The sequence below is a fragment of the Vulpes vulpes genome, chromosome 4 (genome assembly GCF_048418805.1).
Source record: "Vulpes vulpes isolate BD-2025 chromosome 4, VulVul3, whole genome shotgun sequence".
Lineage (NCBI taxonomy): Eukaryota > Metazoa > Chordata > Mammalia > Carnivora > Canidae > Vulpes > Vulpes vulpes.
In genome coordinates, this window is record NC_132783.1 from 80,534,744 (window position 1) to 80,551,131 (window position 16,388).

A 16,388-nucleotide genomic window follows, 5' to 3' on the forward strand; every position below is an offset into this window, starting at 1 on the left:
AGGGCAGGGAGCAGGAGGAAGGAGTGGGCAGCAGATCCAGGGGGTAGAAACGCCTGACTCACCGCTCAACAGAAATCAGGACAGGCCAGAGACATGGGGGGAGCCTGGTGAGGAGTGTCCGTTCGCCCCTGCTGCTGGCTGGCTTGTTGCCGTTGGAAGCCTGGAGGGGACAAGTGAGCTAATAACCGCCCTCTCTTGAGGTTCTATCACACAGTTGACATTTTGCAAGGTGACCTTGGTGCTTGGGCACCTGCGTTCTGGAAAGTGACCACCACCGTGTCCCTAAGTCGGGGCGGGGCCCCCCAAGGAGCCCATCTCCTGGGGCGGGAAGTGAGAAGGGACCATCCTTGGGCAGTTAGGGCCCTAGCCGGGCTCCGCCTGGGGCCCAGACCTCTGGATTTCTCATCCAATAATGGAAATAAGGAGATGAAATAAAGGGGAAGAGATTATATTGGGGAAAGTGGGCCAGGAAAATACAAACTTCGAAGACCAGATGGAAACCCCTCAGCCGAGGAATTCTTGGACTCAGTTTCTAAGGCAGCTCTGCTTGTCCTCCCCGCGGTGACACTGACCCTGGCATTTTCTCTGTCTCTTTCAGGACCTCCTGTAAGTAACTCCAGCCGCAGCCCAGGCTCACACCTCTGAAAGGCCTTGCTCCCTGCTGGTAACCGGGCCCCGGGTGGGGGTCTTCCGGGGGAGCCCCTGTACTCTCTGCAGAAGTTCTGCGGGGTCCCTCCAGGATGTTGACACAGGGGAGGAGACTTCCATTTTGCTTTCCAACCACCTCTGTGCCTCTCCTCTCTTGGAAGGGGACAAGACAATGACTAATGACTGCCCCTGGGGCACAGCAGGTCCCAATTTCAATCTGAAAGGCTGGCTTGCCCCATTGTCAGGCTAGCTCCTGTGTCCCCAGAGGAAGCAACTGGACTCACAGAAGCTCCAGGTATTAGAAAGAAGAAAGAGATCATCTCTACTCACTTCTGGTCCCGAAAGGTCTCCTGGCCTTTCAGTAAACAGGTCAGCCAGTGCGCTGCTCTGAGTGAGGGTGCTCCCAAGGCCGTGCTGTCCACACGGCTGTGTGCGCAGCTCCATTCCAGCCAACCTACTTGAGGCCGGTGGTCGTGGCTGGTGGTGGTAGTGGGGGGGGGGGGGGGTATTTTGATGTGAGGGATCGGTTTCAGTGGGCTAGACAGCGGGAGACAGCACAGATTAGAGCAGGTCAGGCTCCTTCCCCGGCCCAGGGCGGGGCGCGGGAGCCCAGTCACTTCCAGAGAACCTGAGAAGAGCCCACGGAGACTGTCTCCCCGAAGTAATGGATCCAGAGAATAGGAGCTCGTCTTCTTTGAGGACAGCATTTGATACCCCAACAAAAGGCCCCAGAGGTTGCCGGGAGGGCTGGGGATGGGAGTGGGAAGGGCGGAGCGCTCACAGCAGATCTTGCCAGGGTTCCTGACAGCAGCAGCGCTATCCCAAGGCTTGCTCAGAGCTGCCATCGCACGGCGGGTCCCCTCTTGGCCTGTCCTTCGAGAGCAGCCGGCCCAGTTTGCTGTCAGATCAGTACTTACCACTCGGTCTGGTCCTGAGAGGCTCACTGAGGCCGTGCGGCCGGCCCAGCCCAGCTCTCTGGCCGCCCGGTTACAGGGAGAGGAAAATCGTGTCAGTCCCTGAAAGCAGGGGGATGATTTATCGTGGCATGTTTTAGATGTCAGATCTCAATTCCTGTCATCAATCTTCCAAAATAAACTCCACCATAGGAGAGACTTCAACAGACCACCTGCTGGAAATGGGCTGCTTTTCCCCTTCTTTCCTGACAAAGCTAAAAAGAGCCCTCCTCACTTCCTCCCACGCCTGGGATCTCCCCCATACGCCCGGCCCCCACCACGGCCAGGCTGCTGGGCCAACCTGCTCCGGTTGGCCTGACCAGGGCCTGCCCCCCACCCCCGGAATGTAGCCTTCTGAGAGCCTCCACCGGCCTCACCCCCAGGGGGTTCCCAGCCGGAGAAGGTGCTGCTGCTGCCTCTGGGGGCTGTGCAGTGCAGGAGCGAGTGAAGGGGATGGATATGGGTCTCCCTCGGTGTCCCTGCCCACCAGGCTACCACCTGAGCCCAGCATAAGGGGGAGAGCCCAGGTGGCTCCCCGACACAGCCTCCGTGTGTGTCCTGCACTCTCACCTTACCCTGGTTGAAACCACAGGGAGGAAAGGGGAAGCTAGCTGGGGTGGGAATCATCTCCTAGCCCGGTTCTATCAGCTTCCTGCAAAGGAACAATGCTGCAGAGGGAGGCCAGGGATAGAGAGATGGCAGCTGGTGGCAGGGCCTGTCCCCACCTCTGAGTGTCTCTTAGGAAACCCTCCTGGGGTAGCTCTGTAGTCCAGTTGGAAGACCCAGGTTCCCATGGATACAGGATGGCCACTGCCCAGGAGGATGGATTTAAGTAGCAGCAGGAATCCCCACTGCCCCACCCACTGCACCCGTGGCAGACATTGCTAATCAATCAGGGGGCTTCTTGCCATAATGCTTTACTCAGCGGCTACCAACCCATTGGAGTCTGCGCATTGGCGGTGGCACCTGCGGCCCATGTCTGCCTTAGATTTCAGAGAGAACTTCTTTAAAAAAAAAAAAAAAAAGATTTTATTTATTTATTCGAGACAGAGAGAAAGGCAGAAACACAGCCAGAAGGAAAAGCAGGCTCCATGCAAGGAGCCCGATGTAGGACTTGAACCCAGGAATCCAGGATCATGCCCTGAGCCAAAGGCAGGTGCTCAACCACTGAGCCACTCAGGTGTCCCCAGAGAAAACTTAATGGGAACTGTAAGGCTGAAACAGATGGCGGAGGGAGGTGGGGAAGCATCTTTCTCCGGAGGAATACAAGGGAAAACGTGATGTCCAGCTGCCACCGTGGCTGAAGGTGATCCTTACTGAAATCCTAGCTCGCACTTGCTGTGTGTTAGGCACTGTTGTGTCTGCGTGGAGGCAGTGTAGCATAGTGACTCCAAGCTTGGGCTGTGGAGCCAGGCTGCCTGGGTCCGAATCCCGGCCCTGCCACTTCTAGCTGTGTCAGCTTGGGCAAGTTGCTTTACCTCTCTATACCTCGGTTGCCTCATCTGTAAAATGGGGATAGTAATACTGTCTGCCTGTTGTTTTTTTTTTTTTTAAGATGCTCTTTATTTGAGAGAGAGAAAGTGAGCATGAGCAGGGGCAGAGGCAGAGAGAGAGGAAGAAGCAGACTCTCCGCCGAGCAGGGAGCCCGATGTGGGGCTGGATCCCTCTGGGATCACAATCTGAGTCAAAGGTAGATGTTTAACCGACTGAGCCACCAGGTGCCCCTAGCGTCTGTCTTTTCCAAGAGTTGTGAGAAATATATAAATATGTAATTATATGCATATGTGAGTGTATATCTCTGCATTTATATACATAAACATACAAATGTGTGTTAGAACACATTTCCGGTTAGAATATATTAATCCATTTAAATCCTAGATTTAAAAGATTCTGATAAGCCTTTAATTTTAAGGAGGAAATTATGATTCTGTGCGTTTTCATTAATTTATTATTTCATCTATTTCTACCCACCTTATTTTAAAATGCATTGTGGGGTGATTTACAAACTAGATATGGAAACAGTGGAGTAGAGTGGAGAGCAGAGGCAGGAAAGCAGAGGGATCCAGAGCTGATGACATTACAACATTCCATGCAAGACGAGCCACTGACTTGGCTCCGAGCTTCCTGGTGGTCAGAGCAAAAAGGAAAGCAGAGTTGTTCAAGTCAGGCTGCGGTAGGGTAGGAGCACCCCTGCCACTTGAGTGGAACACAGCTTTTCCTGGTACTGAGACCCAAGAGAAGTCCCTCCTGGGTGCAGATGAGGTAGGATGAGTAGGTGGTTGGTCCACAGGAGCGGTAGGTAATCTGTCCCTCTGTCCCTCTTTGGAGCAGACCCACTGTGTGCTTCTCCCTTCCCAGGGATGTGGAGAAGGTGGCTGCCCTACCTCTTGCCCCACTCCCTGGTGGCATCAGGACCAGGCAATGTAGAAGTGACAGAAGGCGGCATTGGCTCGGTGCTAAAAGCTCTGGGTTAAGGAGGATGCTTGGTGCCTGAGCTGTCTTTGTGGGGACCTGGGAAAGGAGGCTGAGCTCCCAGGCTCAGGGCATCCGCCCTCAGGTTCATTTATGCACAAATAGGAATTAAGAACCCACTAATTGCTCAGCACTCTGCAAGGCACGGGAGGCACATTCATGAGCAAAACCCAAACAATCCCTGCCGTGGGAGCTCACAGTTTAGTGCCGTGGAGGCAAAATCAAGCAGAGTGAAGAGATGGGGACTGGTCATGTACCCATGAGAGCCATTACCCCGCATTCCCCAAGGACTCCCTCCCTGGGCCTGACCTGGGCTCTCTGCGCCACTGTCTCCGGGATGTCCTCAGGGATAAGGGACAGAGGGGGCGACTCATTCCGGTGCTGCCTGGGTTTGTCCGAGCAGCCTTGCCGCAGACGGCCTTGTCTTCCAGTGAGCACCTTGGACCCGCTCCTGGTTCTGCCTTAGGTTTTACAGGAAGAGCAGGAAGTCTGGAAGGAGAGAAACCACATCCGCTGGCAAAGTCTCCGCAGGGAGAAACCGAGGCCAGATCCACACACCTCCAGCCAGTGCTCTTCTCCAACAACCCTAACAGCTAGCATTTATGTGGCGTTTGCTGTATGCCAGCCCCCGCACCGTGTGGCTCACATACACTGTCTCACAGGATCCTCGGGGACAGCTCTAACTGTTCTCCCATTTACGAGATGAGGAAACTGAGATACAGGGAGGCCTAGCAGCTTGTTAAGGTACCAAGGAGGAAGTGACAGAGCTGGGAACGAGCACAGGCAGGCTGACTCCGAGCCCGTGTTTGTCACTAAATCCTTCCTGCTGTGTCTGTTACCATGTCCCCGGGACCCATGCCCCAGCCCTGCCAGTGCAGCATCTCTGCGCCAAAAGCTCTCTCCAGGTGTTTCCTCCTCTTCACCAGGTGCTCCCTGATGCCCCCAAGGCCCCTTCTGAGCAGTTTCTCAGCCACCCTCTTGTAGCAGAGCCACCTGGAAGTTGAGTGCCAGACCTAAAAAGACATGATTTTCTTGGGATTTGCTTGGTTCTTGAGCCATCAGCTCTGCACATTGCTCCATGGTCGTTACCAGCACTAACGTACATTTTATTAAAGGTCTTCCTTTTCCACTGGGATTTCAGATCCATCACACGGAGCCTTTAGTCTGTGCCCAGAACTGTGCCAGGCAAGAGTACTGGGATAATGGGGATAGGGCTGAAAGACACTGCTGTGGTCCATGAAGACAGGCTTCTGGAACCACACAGGGCCGGGCCCCACATATGAGGGGAACCAGGTTCCTGCCTCGTGCCCAGCACTGGCTCATCGTGGAGAGGTCTGAAGCTGGTTGGAGGCATTAGAGGAGGGACGTCCCACTGCTTCCCTCACCAACCCAAGAAAGGGGAAGAGGCCCTCTGGGGTGCCCCTCTTCCCCTGGCCCCATAGCCATGTTCCAAGGGCACAGCTTGTCCAGCAGAAGCATCTCCTGGCAGATGTGCTTCGCCAGAGTGGGCATCTGACTTCTGCATGGTAGGACAGGGAAGACCCAGCCCCCTCAGGCCCTTTCCAGGCCAGCGCCAGCACGCACGCATGGTGGACAGCCTATCGCACTGACTGAGATGGACAGGCTTCAAGGAAGGGGAGGTGTTGGTGAGGCCCACGGCCCTAGTGATCCTTGAGTTATGAGGAGCAGAGACATGGGAGGGGACATTCTTGTCTTTCCTTTCCTTGCACCTTCCCTGGGTCTGACACAGAGGAGACCCCCACTAACTGCTTTTCTGAATGAATAAATGAATGAGTGAATGCTAAAACTGAAAGGAAGCTTAGTGATCAAGGTCCTGCCTTCTTTTCATTCATAAAATAACAGAGGCTCCTAGAGCACAAGTGACATCAGGCCACATAGCTAGTTGGGCAGTGTGGAATGCTCAGGTGTTAATACCTTGACCTTCATAAATCTCTCTCTCTCTCTCTCTCCCTCAATTTCAGGGTCCCGCTGGAAGACCTGGCCTCCCAGTAAGTAGCTTTCGTTTCTTCCTTCCTTTGTGTCTCTCTCGTCTGCTCTCCTCAACCCCAGGGCTGGCTAGGTTGGGTGGCTGCTTTCCTTCAGGCGTGTCTGGGTGAAAGGCCTCGCTCTAGCACCTCTAACCTCCAGCTGAGAGGGAAGCTCCTGGGTAGCCCCTCTGGGGCCCCAGGCAGGCAGATGACAGCACGCAGGCCCTTCCAAGGCTGGACTTGACCTCTAGACTGAAGGTCCTCTAAGGGGGGGCTGGAAGAGGAGGCAGCCCACTGGCCTTCACTGGCTATCCTCCTACCTACCAGCTTAGCCTAAGACCACTGTCCTTCCTTTGTCCTATGACATCTGGTAAGAAGAGACACAAAAACTTTGTCATCCCCCCCACCACCCGGCCCAGTTACCATTTCTGGATGCTAGAGAGGCTGAGTCCAGTAACCATGGAGACTTTGGATTGAAAGTAGAAGTAACACTAATAGACTAAGAGCCACCTCTTATTGCAACCCTACAATAGGCCAGGCACTGCTAATCGCTCTTCATATATTTGATTTGTTTGACGACTCAGTGAAATGGCTATTATCATACCCATTTTATAGATGAGGAAACTGAGGCCCACAGAGGTAAAATACCTTGTCCAATTGTCCAAGCTTCAGTTAAGACCTATGGAGGGGCCCATGCTGTCACACACATTTTGTACCTCTGTTTCCTGTGGTCTGTGCTTGACACCTGAGAACAGTCTTTAAAGTCTTCAAAGACATGGCTCTGTGGGATGTAGCCTGGGGCATAGATGCACTGAGTGCTAGATACTGTGGGCCCTGGGGTGGCTGGGGAGTCAGGCAAGATGTGGTAGCCAGGCTGAGGGCAAGGCCAGGTATGGAGGGTAAGCCAGGGACTGGCACTGGGCTACCCTCCTGGCACCCAGGGCCACATCCACTGGATGCCAGACCCTTCTGGGCATCCCAGCTACTCTTCTTTTAGACATAAATTATACCGTAACCTCTTGACTAATCTAGCAGCTTCTAGAATTCATGTCCAGCAGTGACTTTCTTAATGAAATGCATGTGGGAGGGTGTTTAGCCTCGAAACTGGAAACTCTCCCAGTAAGTATGAGCCCCGGAGCAAAGGAGGACGGGCAAATCGGTCCCATGAAATCCAAGGAGCGGAAAAATCAGATGACTGGGGAGAACGTGGGCAGACTTTTTTTTTTTTTTTTTTTCTGACAACGTCCACCTTTAAAAGCATTTGGGGGCAATTCACAGAGCAGGGGCTGCTGCACAGAGTTCCCAGTCTCTGGCCATTCCATGCCTGTCCCTAACCCGAGCATTTTACGGCCAGGACTGCAAAGAACATTAGTTTTTAAAAAGAACCCGAAGAGAAACCAAAACACACATGCTGCAATATCATTCAAAAGCCCAAGAGTGCGTGGGCCGTTGGGGGTGTCACAGCCAGTGTGCGGCAGGCCTGGTGTCCCCAGCAGGAAGGGCAGACCCCTGGTCCACGGGTCATGGTCCCGTCCCCCTTGTGCTTCTACGTGGGGGGACCTGGGAGTGACCCGCAAGATCTGCTGTTGGCAGCCCCTTGTGAAGTGCAAAACGTGTGAAGTACAAACATGCTTATAAAATTCACTTGCCCGTGGCGGTGCTGGGCTCACTACCTGTAGACACGGCTTATGCAACACTCACCAGGTGCCAAGCCCCGGGAGAAGGCTTTCCAGGCCCACCTTCTCGTAGCATCCTCCCAGCTGCCCCTTGAGAGAGACGTGGGGGCTCAGCAAGGTACAGAAACAGATGCGGACTTACGATCAACGCTGCTACCCCCGTTTACTTTTTTGCAAAGGGGGAACTAGAGACACCACTGGCCTGTGTGTGTAACAAGAACCTAATTTCAGAGCTACTTGCTGTTCTCGTGTGCATCTACGTACATCTTGAGATGCTAACTGTCCCTCAAGGTTGCTTCAGTGGGGTCAGCAGTCACAGAATTGCCCCCCAGAAATGCCCACACCCTTCAGGGGAACCCACAAGCCCATCTCCCTCCTGCCCAGGAAGCCGGGACAAACACTGTCTGATTTTTGGCCCCGTTTGCTTTCTGTCCTTCTAGACTCCTAGCAAACCCCAGGCCCCACCCCAGATTTTATGATGTCTGCACACGTATGATTGCAAAAAAATATTTTCTACCAAAAGCGAGAGGAACAAAACTTACTAAACAGATTTCCAGAGTGAGAAAATGTAACCCCTGGATACAAAACAAAGTGGTTCCCTCTGAGCAGCTGAACCTCATGATGCAGCCGCATCCACATGGCTCCCCATCCTTCCTGTCGGTGCAGGGGGTGGCTGAGAGGAGGGCCAGGGAAAAGGACTGTCGTAGCCTTCTCAGACGGAGGGCCTGGCGAGGAACAGGGGGGACATGGGCACTCACCTCCGCTCTGGCACACATAGACCACTCACCTGTCACGTGCGGCCACCACACCCCCAGCTCTGTGCCTCGGAGTTGAGCCGGTTGAGGATCCAGCACATCCTGGCAACAGCTGGCCTAGACTGTGACAGCAGAAGTCTAAGGAAGGAAGGGCCTTGGACCCCTTATGAAACACACAGGACAACCGAGGCTCAGGCTGGGGACCAGACTCCTACGTTAGTGCATTTTCCTCAGCACCGCTGAGTGCAGGTCGTCACGGGGTGGCTGCTTGCCTAACAGTCCTTGGGGGCTGAGTGGGCAGCTTCTTCCACACGACACCTGGGCTCCATCCCGACTGCCCACGCAAAGCAGGTCTTGGGTACGTAGCCAGCCCATGGGGTCCTTCATGTGCTGGCCCCGCTCCAGCCACATCTAATTGTTTCTGCCTCCTTCATCAGGGGGACAAAGGTGCCATTGGGATGCCTGGACGTGTGGTGAGTTGGCACATTTGCACCTGCTTGGGTGGCCACTGCTTGCTTCTTCATGCTGGCTTGTCCTCCAAACTATGGCAACCTCCCCAGCCCCAAGGAGTGGTCAGACCTCTCTCTTCCCCCCACCCAAGTCAGCTTCAGAGAGGGACAGAAGGGAAGAAGCTTTATTCCGGTCCTTCAGATCTTGCAGTATGACTTTACTCTCCAGACAGCTGCCATGGCAAAGGGAAAATCCAAGAAATGGCACTGAGAAAGTTCTTTGTCGATCACCCACCGGGTGACAGGATGAGGCCCAAGCCGCTCCTGACGTCAGGAGGACTCCCACCCCCTCCATCCCCCCCACCCCAGCCCCCATCACCCTCAGATCTCCAGCTGCTCTGCAACCACCACCACCACCCCCAGCAAGGGCAGCAACAGATGGTGAGAAATGCAGCCTCAAGATGCCCTATGGAAGCTGCAGGGGGGCCGGCTTCCAGAGACATCCTCCCTAGGCAGAGGCCAGAAGCTTCTGGAGACAGGGCTGGCTCCCAGGTGGTGCCTCCAAATCCTCACCAAGAGGCTGGAAGTTAGACACTGAATGTTTCCTGCTGAAAACTTAAGATGAAGACAGGGAAACAGGAATGTTCCACAGGGAGGGTACAGCTCAGAAATGGGGAGGCTGGCACTCGGCCTTGGGGCCCCAGCACCAGGCGTGTCCTGGGGTGGCTGCTAGCCCTCCAAGGAACTAGAAAGGGCAGCCCAGGCACTGATGGTGGCCCAATGGAGTGCTGGCCACACGCTGGCCTCACCAGCACCCAGTGAGTCTAGGACGTGCCCAAGCTACTCTCCCCGTCTACCCCTGACACCCTGCCAGCCATCAGCCTCATCCTGCACCCTGGCTCCCGGGTGGCCTGAATGCCCCCCACATCATCCTTCCATGCCACTCACATGCCTTGCCTCTTGACCTCACCTCCTCATGGGTTGGCCTTAAACCGGGTGTGGGTTTGCTTGCCTGGGGTGAGCCCCGTGCTCGGAGAGAGGGCAGCTAACACTGGAGAGTGCTCACTACATGCTGGGTGTTGTGCTCAGAGCCTCACATGCATTAGATTAGCTGGTTCAGGGTCCCCAGAACTACCCACAGCAGGCACAGCTTCCACCCCCATTTTTCAGATGGGAACCCCGAGGCTCAGACGCTAAGTGACCCTGTCCCTCTGCTTCAGGTTTCTAATTCCAAACCCCGGGTCTCCCAAGCCATCCCTGGTCCCTTCCCATGTGGAGCAGAGAGAAAGCAGCCAGCCAGCCCTTCTCAGGGGCTCGCCATGCGGCAGCCTGGGCCGGGCACGTTCTCCACTGTAGCCTTCCAGAAACTTGTCCTACTGATGAGCATGTTGAGACTAAGTCGGCCTGGGATGGGGGGGGGGGAGGTGTTGTGGAGCTGGGCGTTGTACCCAAGCTGACTGTCAGAGGCCAAGGTCCTGGTTCCTAACAAGTAGGCTCCGGGACTCTCCACCCTGAGTGTCGCTGCCAGCCCACAGGGACGGCTGCAAAATGCAAAGGCCTGCCCCCTCCTGCTCTCCTTCTTGGGCTCTTGTGGACGTGGGTCTTCGGGAAGTGTCCATCTGAGCTGAGTTCTCACCCTCAGCGGTGGGGGCATGGGGTGGGAGCACAGGAGGTTCCCCTTTTTTTGACACAAGGCTGTTTTCAAGCCCCTTGGGGGTTTTCACACTGCTTGTGCTATTTTAAATGTGACAATGGACCCATTTGGCTACCCAGCAGGAGTCCTGGCCCCGAGCCTTCTGATAAGGCCTAGGGTGGTCAGTGGGTGTGAAATGCATGAATTGCTCCTGTGGTTCAGCAGAGTTGGCCCCACTGGCTTCAGTGGATTCGGGTAGATTGGAGCTGTCTGTCTGCTGATTGCACCCCAGACCCATCCCCCTATCCTCCATCCTCCCAAACGTCTGTGTCCTACTGTCCATCCTGTATTCCTGTCTTCCCTCCCCTACCACCTTGCCTGGCCCACCCCGATGTCTCCCGCTGTGTGTAGCTCTGCAAAACTTTGTGCTTGGCTCTCAGCTGGACCTTCAAACCAACTAAACTCCACCTCATAGCACAGTCCTTGGGCAAGTGCCCCTTACCCTCACCACCCCCAACACCTCAAGTGACCCAGTCAGCTGGGGACATGGCTTCTCAGGAAGATTTTCTGACCTGGGTGGGTCTCTCTCTCTCTCTCTCTCTCACACACACACACACACACACACACACATATACACACACATACACACACACACACACTTCGAGAGGTCTCTTAAGGCTCCTGCCACTATTTCTCTCTGTTATCTGGGACAGCTGGTGGCTGGGGCCAGGCCCCAGGGAGAGGCAACAGCCATCGTGCACTGTGCTTGTCGGACATGGGACCTGTCACGTGTCAACACCTATGTTGTGTTTTGTTCTGTTTCTTATCTCACGGCAATTTCTTTCGTTTGGTCACTGTGCCATGAGCACAGACTCCTGTGTGTGTGCCTCTCTCTTACCCTTTCTTTTTTCTCTCCCCCTCTCTCCTCTACACTCTGTGTTGCATGTGGCTGCCCCAGGGAGTAAAGGGCCAACCAGGCGAGAAGGTGAGTCCTCACTCTGCCCACCACCCTTCGGCCCCAGTGTCTTCCCTTGGACCCTTGGGGGTGCTTTCAGAGGCCCCCATTTCAGCCTTCCCCCAGCAGGCAGGGCCCAGCACTCTGCCCTCACAGGCTCTCATGGCCCAGCGTCCAGGTCCCTGACTCCTGGCCAAGGCCCCAGCTTCCCTGCTGCGTGGGTCTAACCAGTTCACTTTACAGAGAAGGAAACTGAGGCCAAGAGAGGAGGTGGGGCTTGCTGGAGCTCCCACAACAATAATGACGGCAAGCAGGGGCTGGAAGCCAGACCTCCTGATGCCCAGCTTGGTACTTCCTTGCCTGTACGTGGCAGTGTGTGTTTCTTGAGCGTCTCCCTATCTCCCAAATAATGACAGTGGCGGTGAAACACTAGCACTATGATGTACTAAGCACAAACTGCCAGGTGCAGAGGTTTTGCCTCTGTTCTCCCAACTAACACAGATACAGCCCGTCTACGGAGGCTTTGATATTCTTCCTCACATGAGGGAGAACTGAAGCACAGAGAGGCAGCTTCACAGATCCAGGGTCACACAGCAGCAAGTGACAGAGCCAGAGAAGAGCCCCGGCGTGTCTGACTCCAAGGCTGGGGTTCCTCACCATTGCGCTATGCTGTCCTCCAAACAGGACAAAGGCTGTCGCTCGATCCCACCCCAGAGGGTCCCCTCCTGGGGCTCCAGGCTGCCTGGGAGAAAGATGAGGGACATGATCGATCGATCGTTGCAAAGGGATAATTGCAAACATTTGCTGGCCCCATCATGCGCCAGGCACAGTCTTAAGCACTTTACAACATTATCTCGTGAAACTTGCACAGCCATCCTATGACACAGGTGCTATTATCCCTCTCCTTGCACAGATACGGAAACTGAGGCAGAAGGAGGTTAAGTAGCCCAAGGTGCCATAGCGGGAGGGAGCAGAGCTAGGCTTCATTACAGTATCCTGCCTTGTGTAACAATTGCTGTATCATTGCCGTGGTACAGACAGTTACAAATTCGAGATCACTGCTCACCTACGTGTGAGGCATGACAGTCACAAATGCATTTAGGTCCTTTGCTTCCAAAGATAGCAGAGCAGCCCTCAGCACCCAGTTCACAGAGGACGGCTGGGGGCTGGGAGAGGGCCTGGGACTTGCCTGGGAGACCTGGGAGTGAGGCCCCGGGCGTTTCCTCTGCCAGGAGGGGGGATTCCTGGTGGGAAGCAGCATCCAGCCCTCCTCCCAGCAGGGCCGGGTCCAGGTCCTTCCGCCAGAGCATCATCTCCGACCCCCATCTGCATCCCATACACCTTCATCTTTGTGTTGCCCCTCCTGCCCCCAGCACCCACATGCGTGCCTGCACACGGTGTAGATATCTGGGCAGCTCGGCCACCCTCGGATGGCACTGGGAGCTCCCAGCTCAGCAGTGGCCGCCATCCTCTCGGGGCTGAAAGTGTGTGTCTTGCCCCCTCCTCTGTTCTGAGCAACGCCATCCATGGGGCAGCCGGGTTCACCTGTTGCCTGGTGTGCACCACACAGGCATTTGGGGGCTGGGGTGGAGACAAAGGCCTCAGGGGCTCTGAGCTTGGGTGGGGCGGGGGCAGGTTGGAGGGCGCTGGGCAGGGCAAGGGGGAGGCCTCTGGGGCCTGAGCGGTGTGGCTGAGCTGCGTGCCTCCCCCTCCCTGTGCTACCTCTTGCTCATCCCTGCGCTGCACCCCTTCCTCCCTCCTCTGCCTGGGGTCTCACCTCCCTCTGTCCCTGGTCCCGCATCTTATGCTACTGCTCACTGCTCTTCCCTCTTCATTCCTCCTGCCTCCTGCTGCCCTTCTCTCTCCCTCCCGGATGCTCCATGCACCCTGTGCCTCCTCTCCTCTGATCCTCCCTCCTCCCTCCATACCCTCTGCCCCCCTGTCCACCTTGCCTCTGGCTGGGTACCCCACCCACCCTGCTCCCCTTCCCCACCTGCCAGCTCCTTCCTCTCCCCTCCCATCCCTACCCCTCTCCCTCTCCCTCTCCCTCTCCTGTCTCTCTCTCTCCCACAGGGGGCCCCAGGAGATGCCGGCATGTCCATCATCGGCCCCCGCGGCCCCCCTGTAAGTGGTTTTTCTCTTCTTCAGGGTGGGGGATGGGCCAGTTAATGACAAGGGTTTGGGTGGAGGGGCAAGTCCTGGCTGTGCCTCTGGGCCTGGTGGCCACTGCCTATGATGTGGTCAGCCAGGCCAGGCCTGCCTAAATAGACCTAAATTACACCCTCTCAGGAAGGTTCGTGAGGGCCACCCTTTGGCCAGGAAACCAGCAGCTATGAGGTGGCCTTGCTGTTTACAGGCAGGAGAGAAAGCACTTGTTTCTCCCCAGATGGCGTGCTCCAGCTTTCCAGGGGACAAGTCTTGCTTCCAGAAGCCCCTGGAGCAGATACCCAGCATCCAGATCCGTTGCCCCAAGCACCCACTCCTGGTGTCAGCAGAGGCCCGACCTACCACTCGTCCTCAAAGTCTCCTTCCTATGTACACTGCTGGGTCCTGATTCTTAGTAGCCTCTATCCAGTGGCCCAGAAATCAGAGGCTTCCCCCTCAGATAGGTTTCCTTAGGGACCAAAAGGGAACATAGGTGATGATGTGGGAAGATATCGTGACTATGGGAAGAGCCCAAACCACAGGGCTTCGGTACAATCAACAAATGTCAGGTAGAGAGGACTTCAGTGATGGTCTAGCACAGCCCCCTCAGAAGGGGAAACTGAGGCCCAGAGAGGGGCCAGAGGCCCACACACAGAGACTGGGGCAGGACTAGAACCTAAATGCTTGACATCCAGGGCTTCCATCATGGATCAGGCCATCCTCACCATGCTCTGCTGTGCACTTTTCCTGCCCTACACAGTGAGAGGGTGAGGGAAGCAGACAGCTACCCTCTGGGAGTGTGAGGCTAGCCCAACGAAAGTGTGGAGTCCAGCCTGCCCATTCCCCTGCCTTCACTGAGGGAGCCAGTGGGAAGCAGGAGCATCTCCTACCCCTAGTCTAGGGATAGGGGTCAGAGAGCACATTGCTAAATCACACCCAAAAGAGGGGCTGTGCTGAGAGCGAGGAGCGGAGGGTCAACCCTTCAGGGCTGCTTGGAAGTGGAGGGCAGGTCAAAGCGCGGAGCCAAAGGGCAGGTCTAGGGGCTGGGGAGCAGGGCTGGCAGGCAGGTCAAGGGCAAAGGTTGGAGGCAGGCTTGGAAGGGCTGTGGGCTGCAGAGATCCAGCCTCCTGGGCAAGATTTCCTCTGATTAGGGTCACCCTTGGCAGTGAATCTGGCAGGCAGCATCCTAAGACCATTACACACTGCAACTCACCAAATCCTCACACCAACCCCACTGGTAGGTACGATCAGCGCCTCTGTTTCATGGATGAGAAAAGCCCAGCACAGAGAGGCTGAGTGACTTGCCCAGGGTCCTTCACTAGAGTGTGGCCATGCTGGGATTCAGTGATTCAGCCAGGCCGTGTGGCTCAGAGTCTGCCCCTTGGACCCTCACTGCTGTAGCAGACCCCCAGGCCGCTTGCTTACCAGCATCTGTGTTTCTGAGCCCATGTGGCCACTGCACCATCGGGCCATAGCTTCTGTGTGTGTTAGAGGAGCCACCCCGTGGATGCCCCAAGCCCAGCCATTCCGGACAACGGTGGTACTCAGCCAGGGGGTCGCTAGAGAGGAGCAGGTCTCAGAGAAGGTCTCAGAGAAGGTCACAGAGAGAGCCAGTCCCCAGGTTCTAAAGGCCAGGACCAAGCGTGGGCAGGCCTGTTGGGTGAACAGAAGAGCAGCAGAACACAGGCCCTACCCCTTGGCCACCGCCTCTGATTGCTGCCCAGGCTGACCCCAGATTCCATTGTGTGGCTCACGCTGGTCCTCCAACACCCTCTCGGTGGTATGATACCAATGAGCTACCTAAGAGTTGTTGGAAAGGCCCCCTGTGGAGAACATACTCAGGGGCAGCGGTCTGCTTCAGTGCCCTTGGCTCCAGCCCAGTGTGCCCAATCAGGAACCATAGCCCCTCCACTGGGTTTGACTCCAGTGGTGAAAAGTACCTTTGTTTAGATACTGGTGATAAATTCCATCCCCTGGGCACCCGTCCTGCACTGAGAGCCCACCTGTGCCCGGGCCTCCATCAGCCCTCCCAACAAAGCTGTGGGGCAGGCCCGCCAACCCATCTCCCAGAGAAGGAGACAAGAGTTTCATAACTCACCTGAGGTCACTCAGCTAGCCAATGCTGGAGCTGGGGTTGGGCCAGGTCCATCTCATTCCAAAGCCAGCATTCTTGCTGCAACCCTTCCTTCCAGGTTTCAAGCTCTACTGTTTAAAAGAGATATTTACCTTCAGGAGAAGAAACAGTTCTCCATGTGGGTACAGACTTGGTGGTAGGAGAAGTGTATAGGACTGGGTTAAGCCCAGCATGCTTCTACTTTGGCCTTTGTGGGTGACCATCACCCAGGTGACTGGGGCGTCCCTGCTGAGTCCTCACGAAAGACCAGGGAGACCACCTCAACTCCTCCCGGGAAGCCACCCAGAGCTGGTGAGAACAGAGGGTGAGGGGAAGACAAAGGGGACATCTGTCACTAAGGGGGAGAGGTCAAGTAGGCAAGCCCTCTGTGGCCAAGGATTATAGGGAACATGTGGCTTTCCATTCAACCAGAAGGGGCTCAGAATAAATGCAATGAGTGTTATTTGCAACTAATGAATTATTGAAAACTACATCTGAAATTAATGATGTACTATATGTTGGCCAATTGAATTTAAATTTTAAAAAATCAAAATTAAAAAAAAAAAGAAATGCTCCTAATAAGAACCAGCCTTGCCACTCT

At 55.4% G+C, this 16,388-nt stretch overlaps 1 protein-coding gene across 1 annotated transcript in view; it reads left to right on the forward strand.

The window, feature by feature from the left end:
* The first annotated feature begins 601 nt into the window (after positions 1 to 601).
* The window catches only part of COL13A1 (collagen type XIII alpha 1 chain), an 85,554-nt gene continuing 69,767 nt past the window's right edge, over positions 602 to 16,388 (forward strand). Inside the window, exons 1-5 of the mRNA XM_072756217.1 lie at positions 602 to 606; positions 6,056 to 6,082; positions 8,930 to 8,965; positions 11,533 to 11,559; positions 13,603 to 13,653. Coding sequence (XP_072612318.1) covers positions 8,951 to 8,965; positions 11,533 to 11,559; positions 13,603 to 13,653 — 93 coding nt within the window. The 5' untranslated portion in view covers positions 602 to 606; positions 6,056 to 6,082; positions 8,930 to 8,950. The remainder of the gene's footprint in view (positions 607 to 6,055; positions 6,083 to 8,929; positions 8,966 to 11,532; positions 11,560 to 13,602; positions 13,654 to 16,388) is intronic.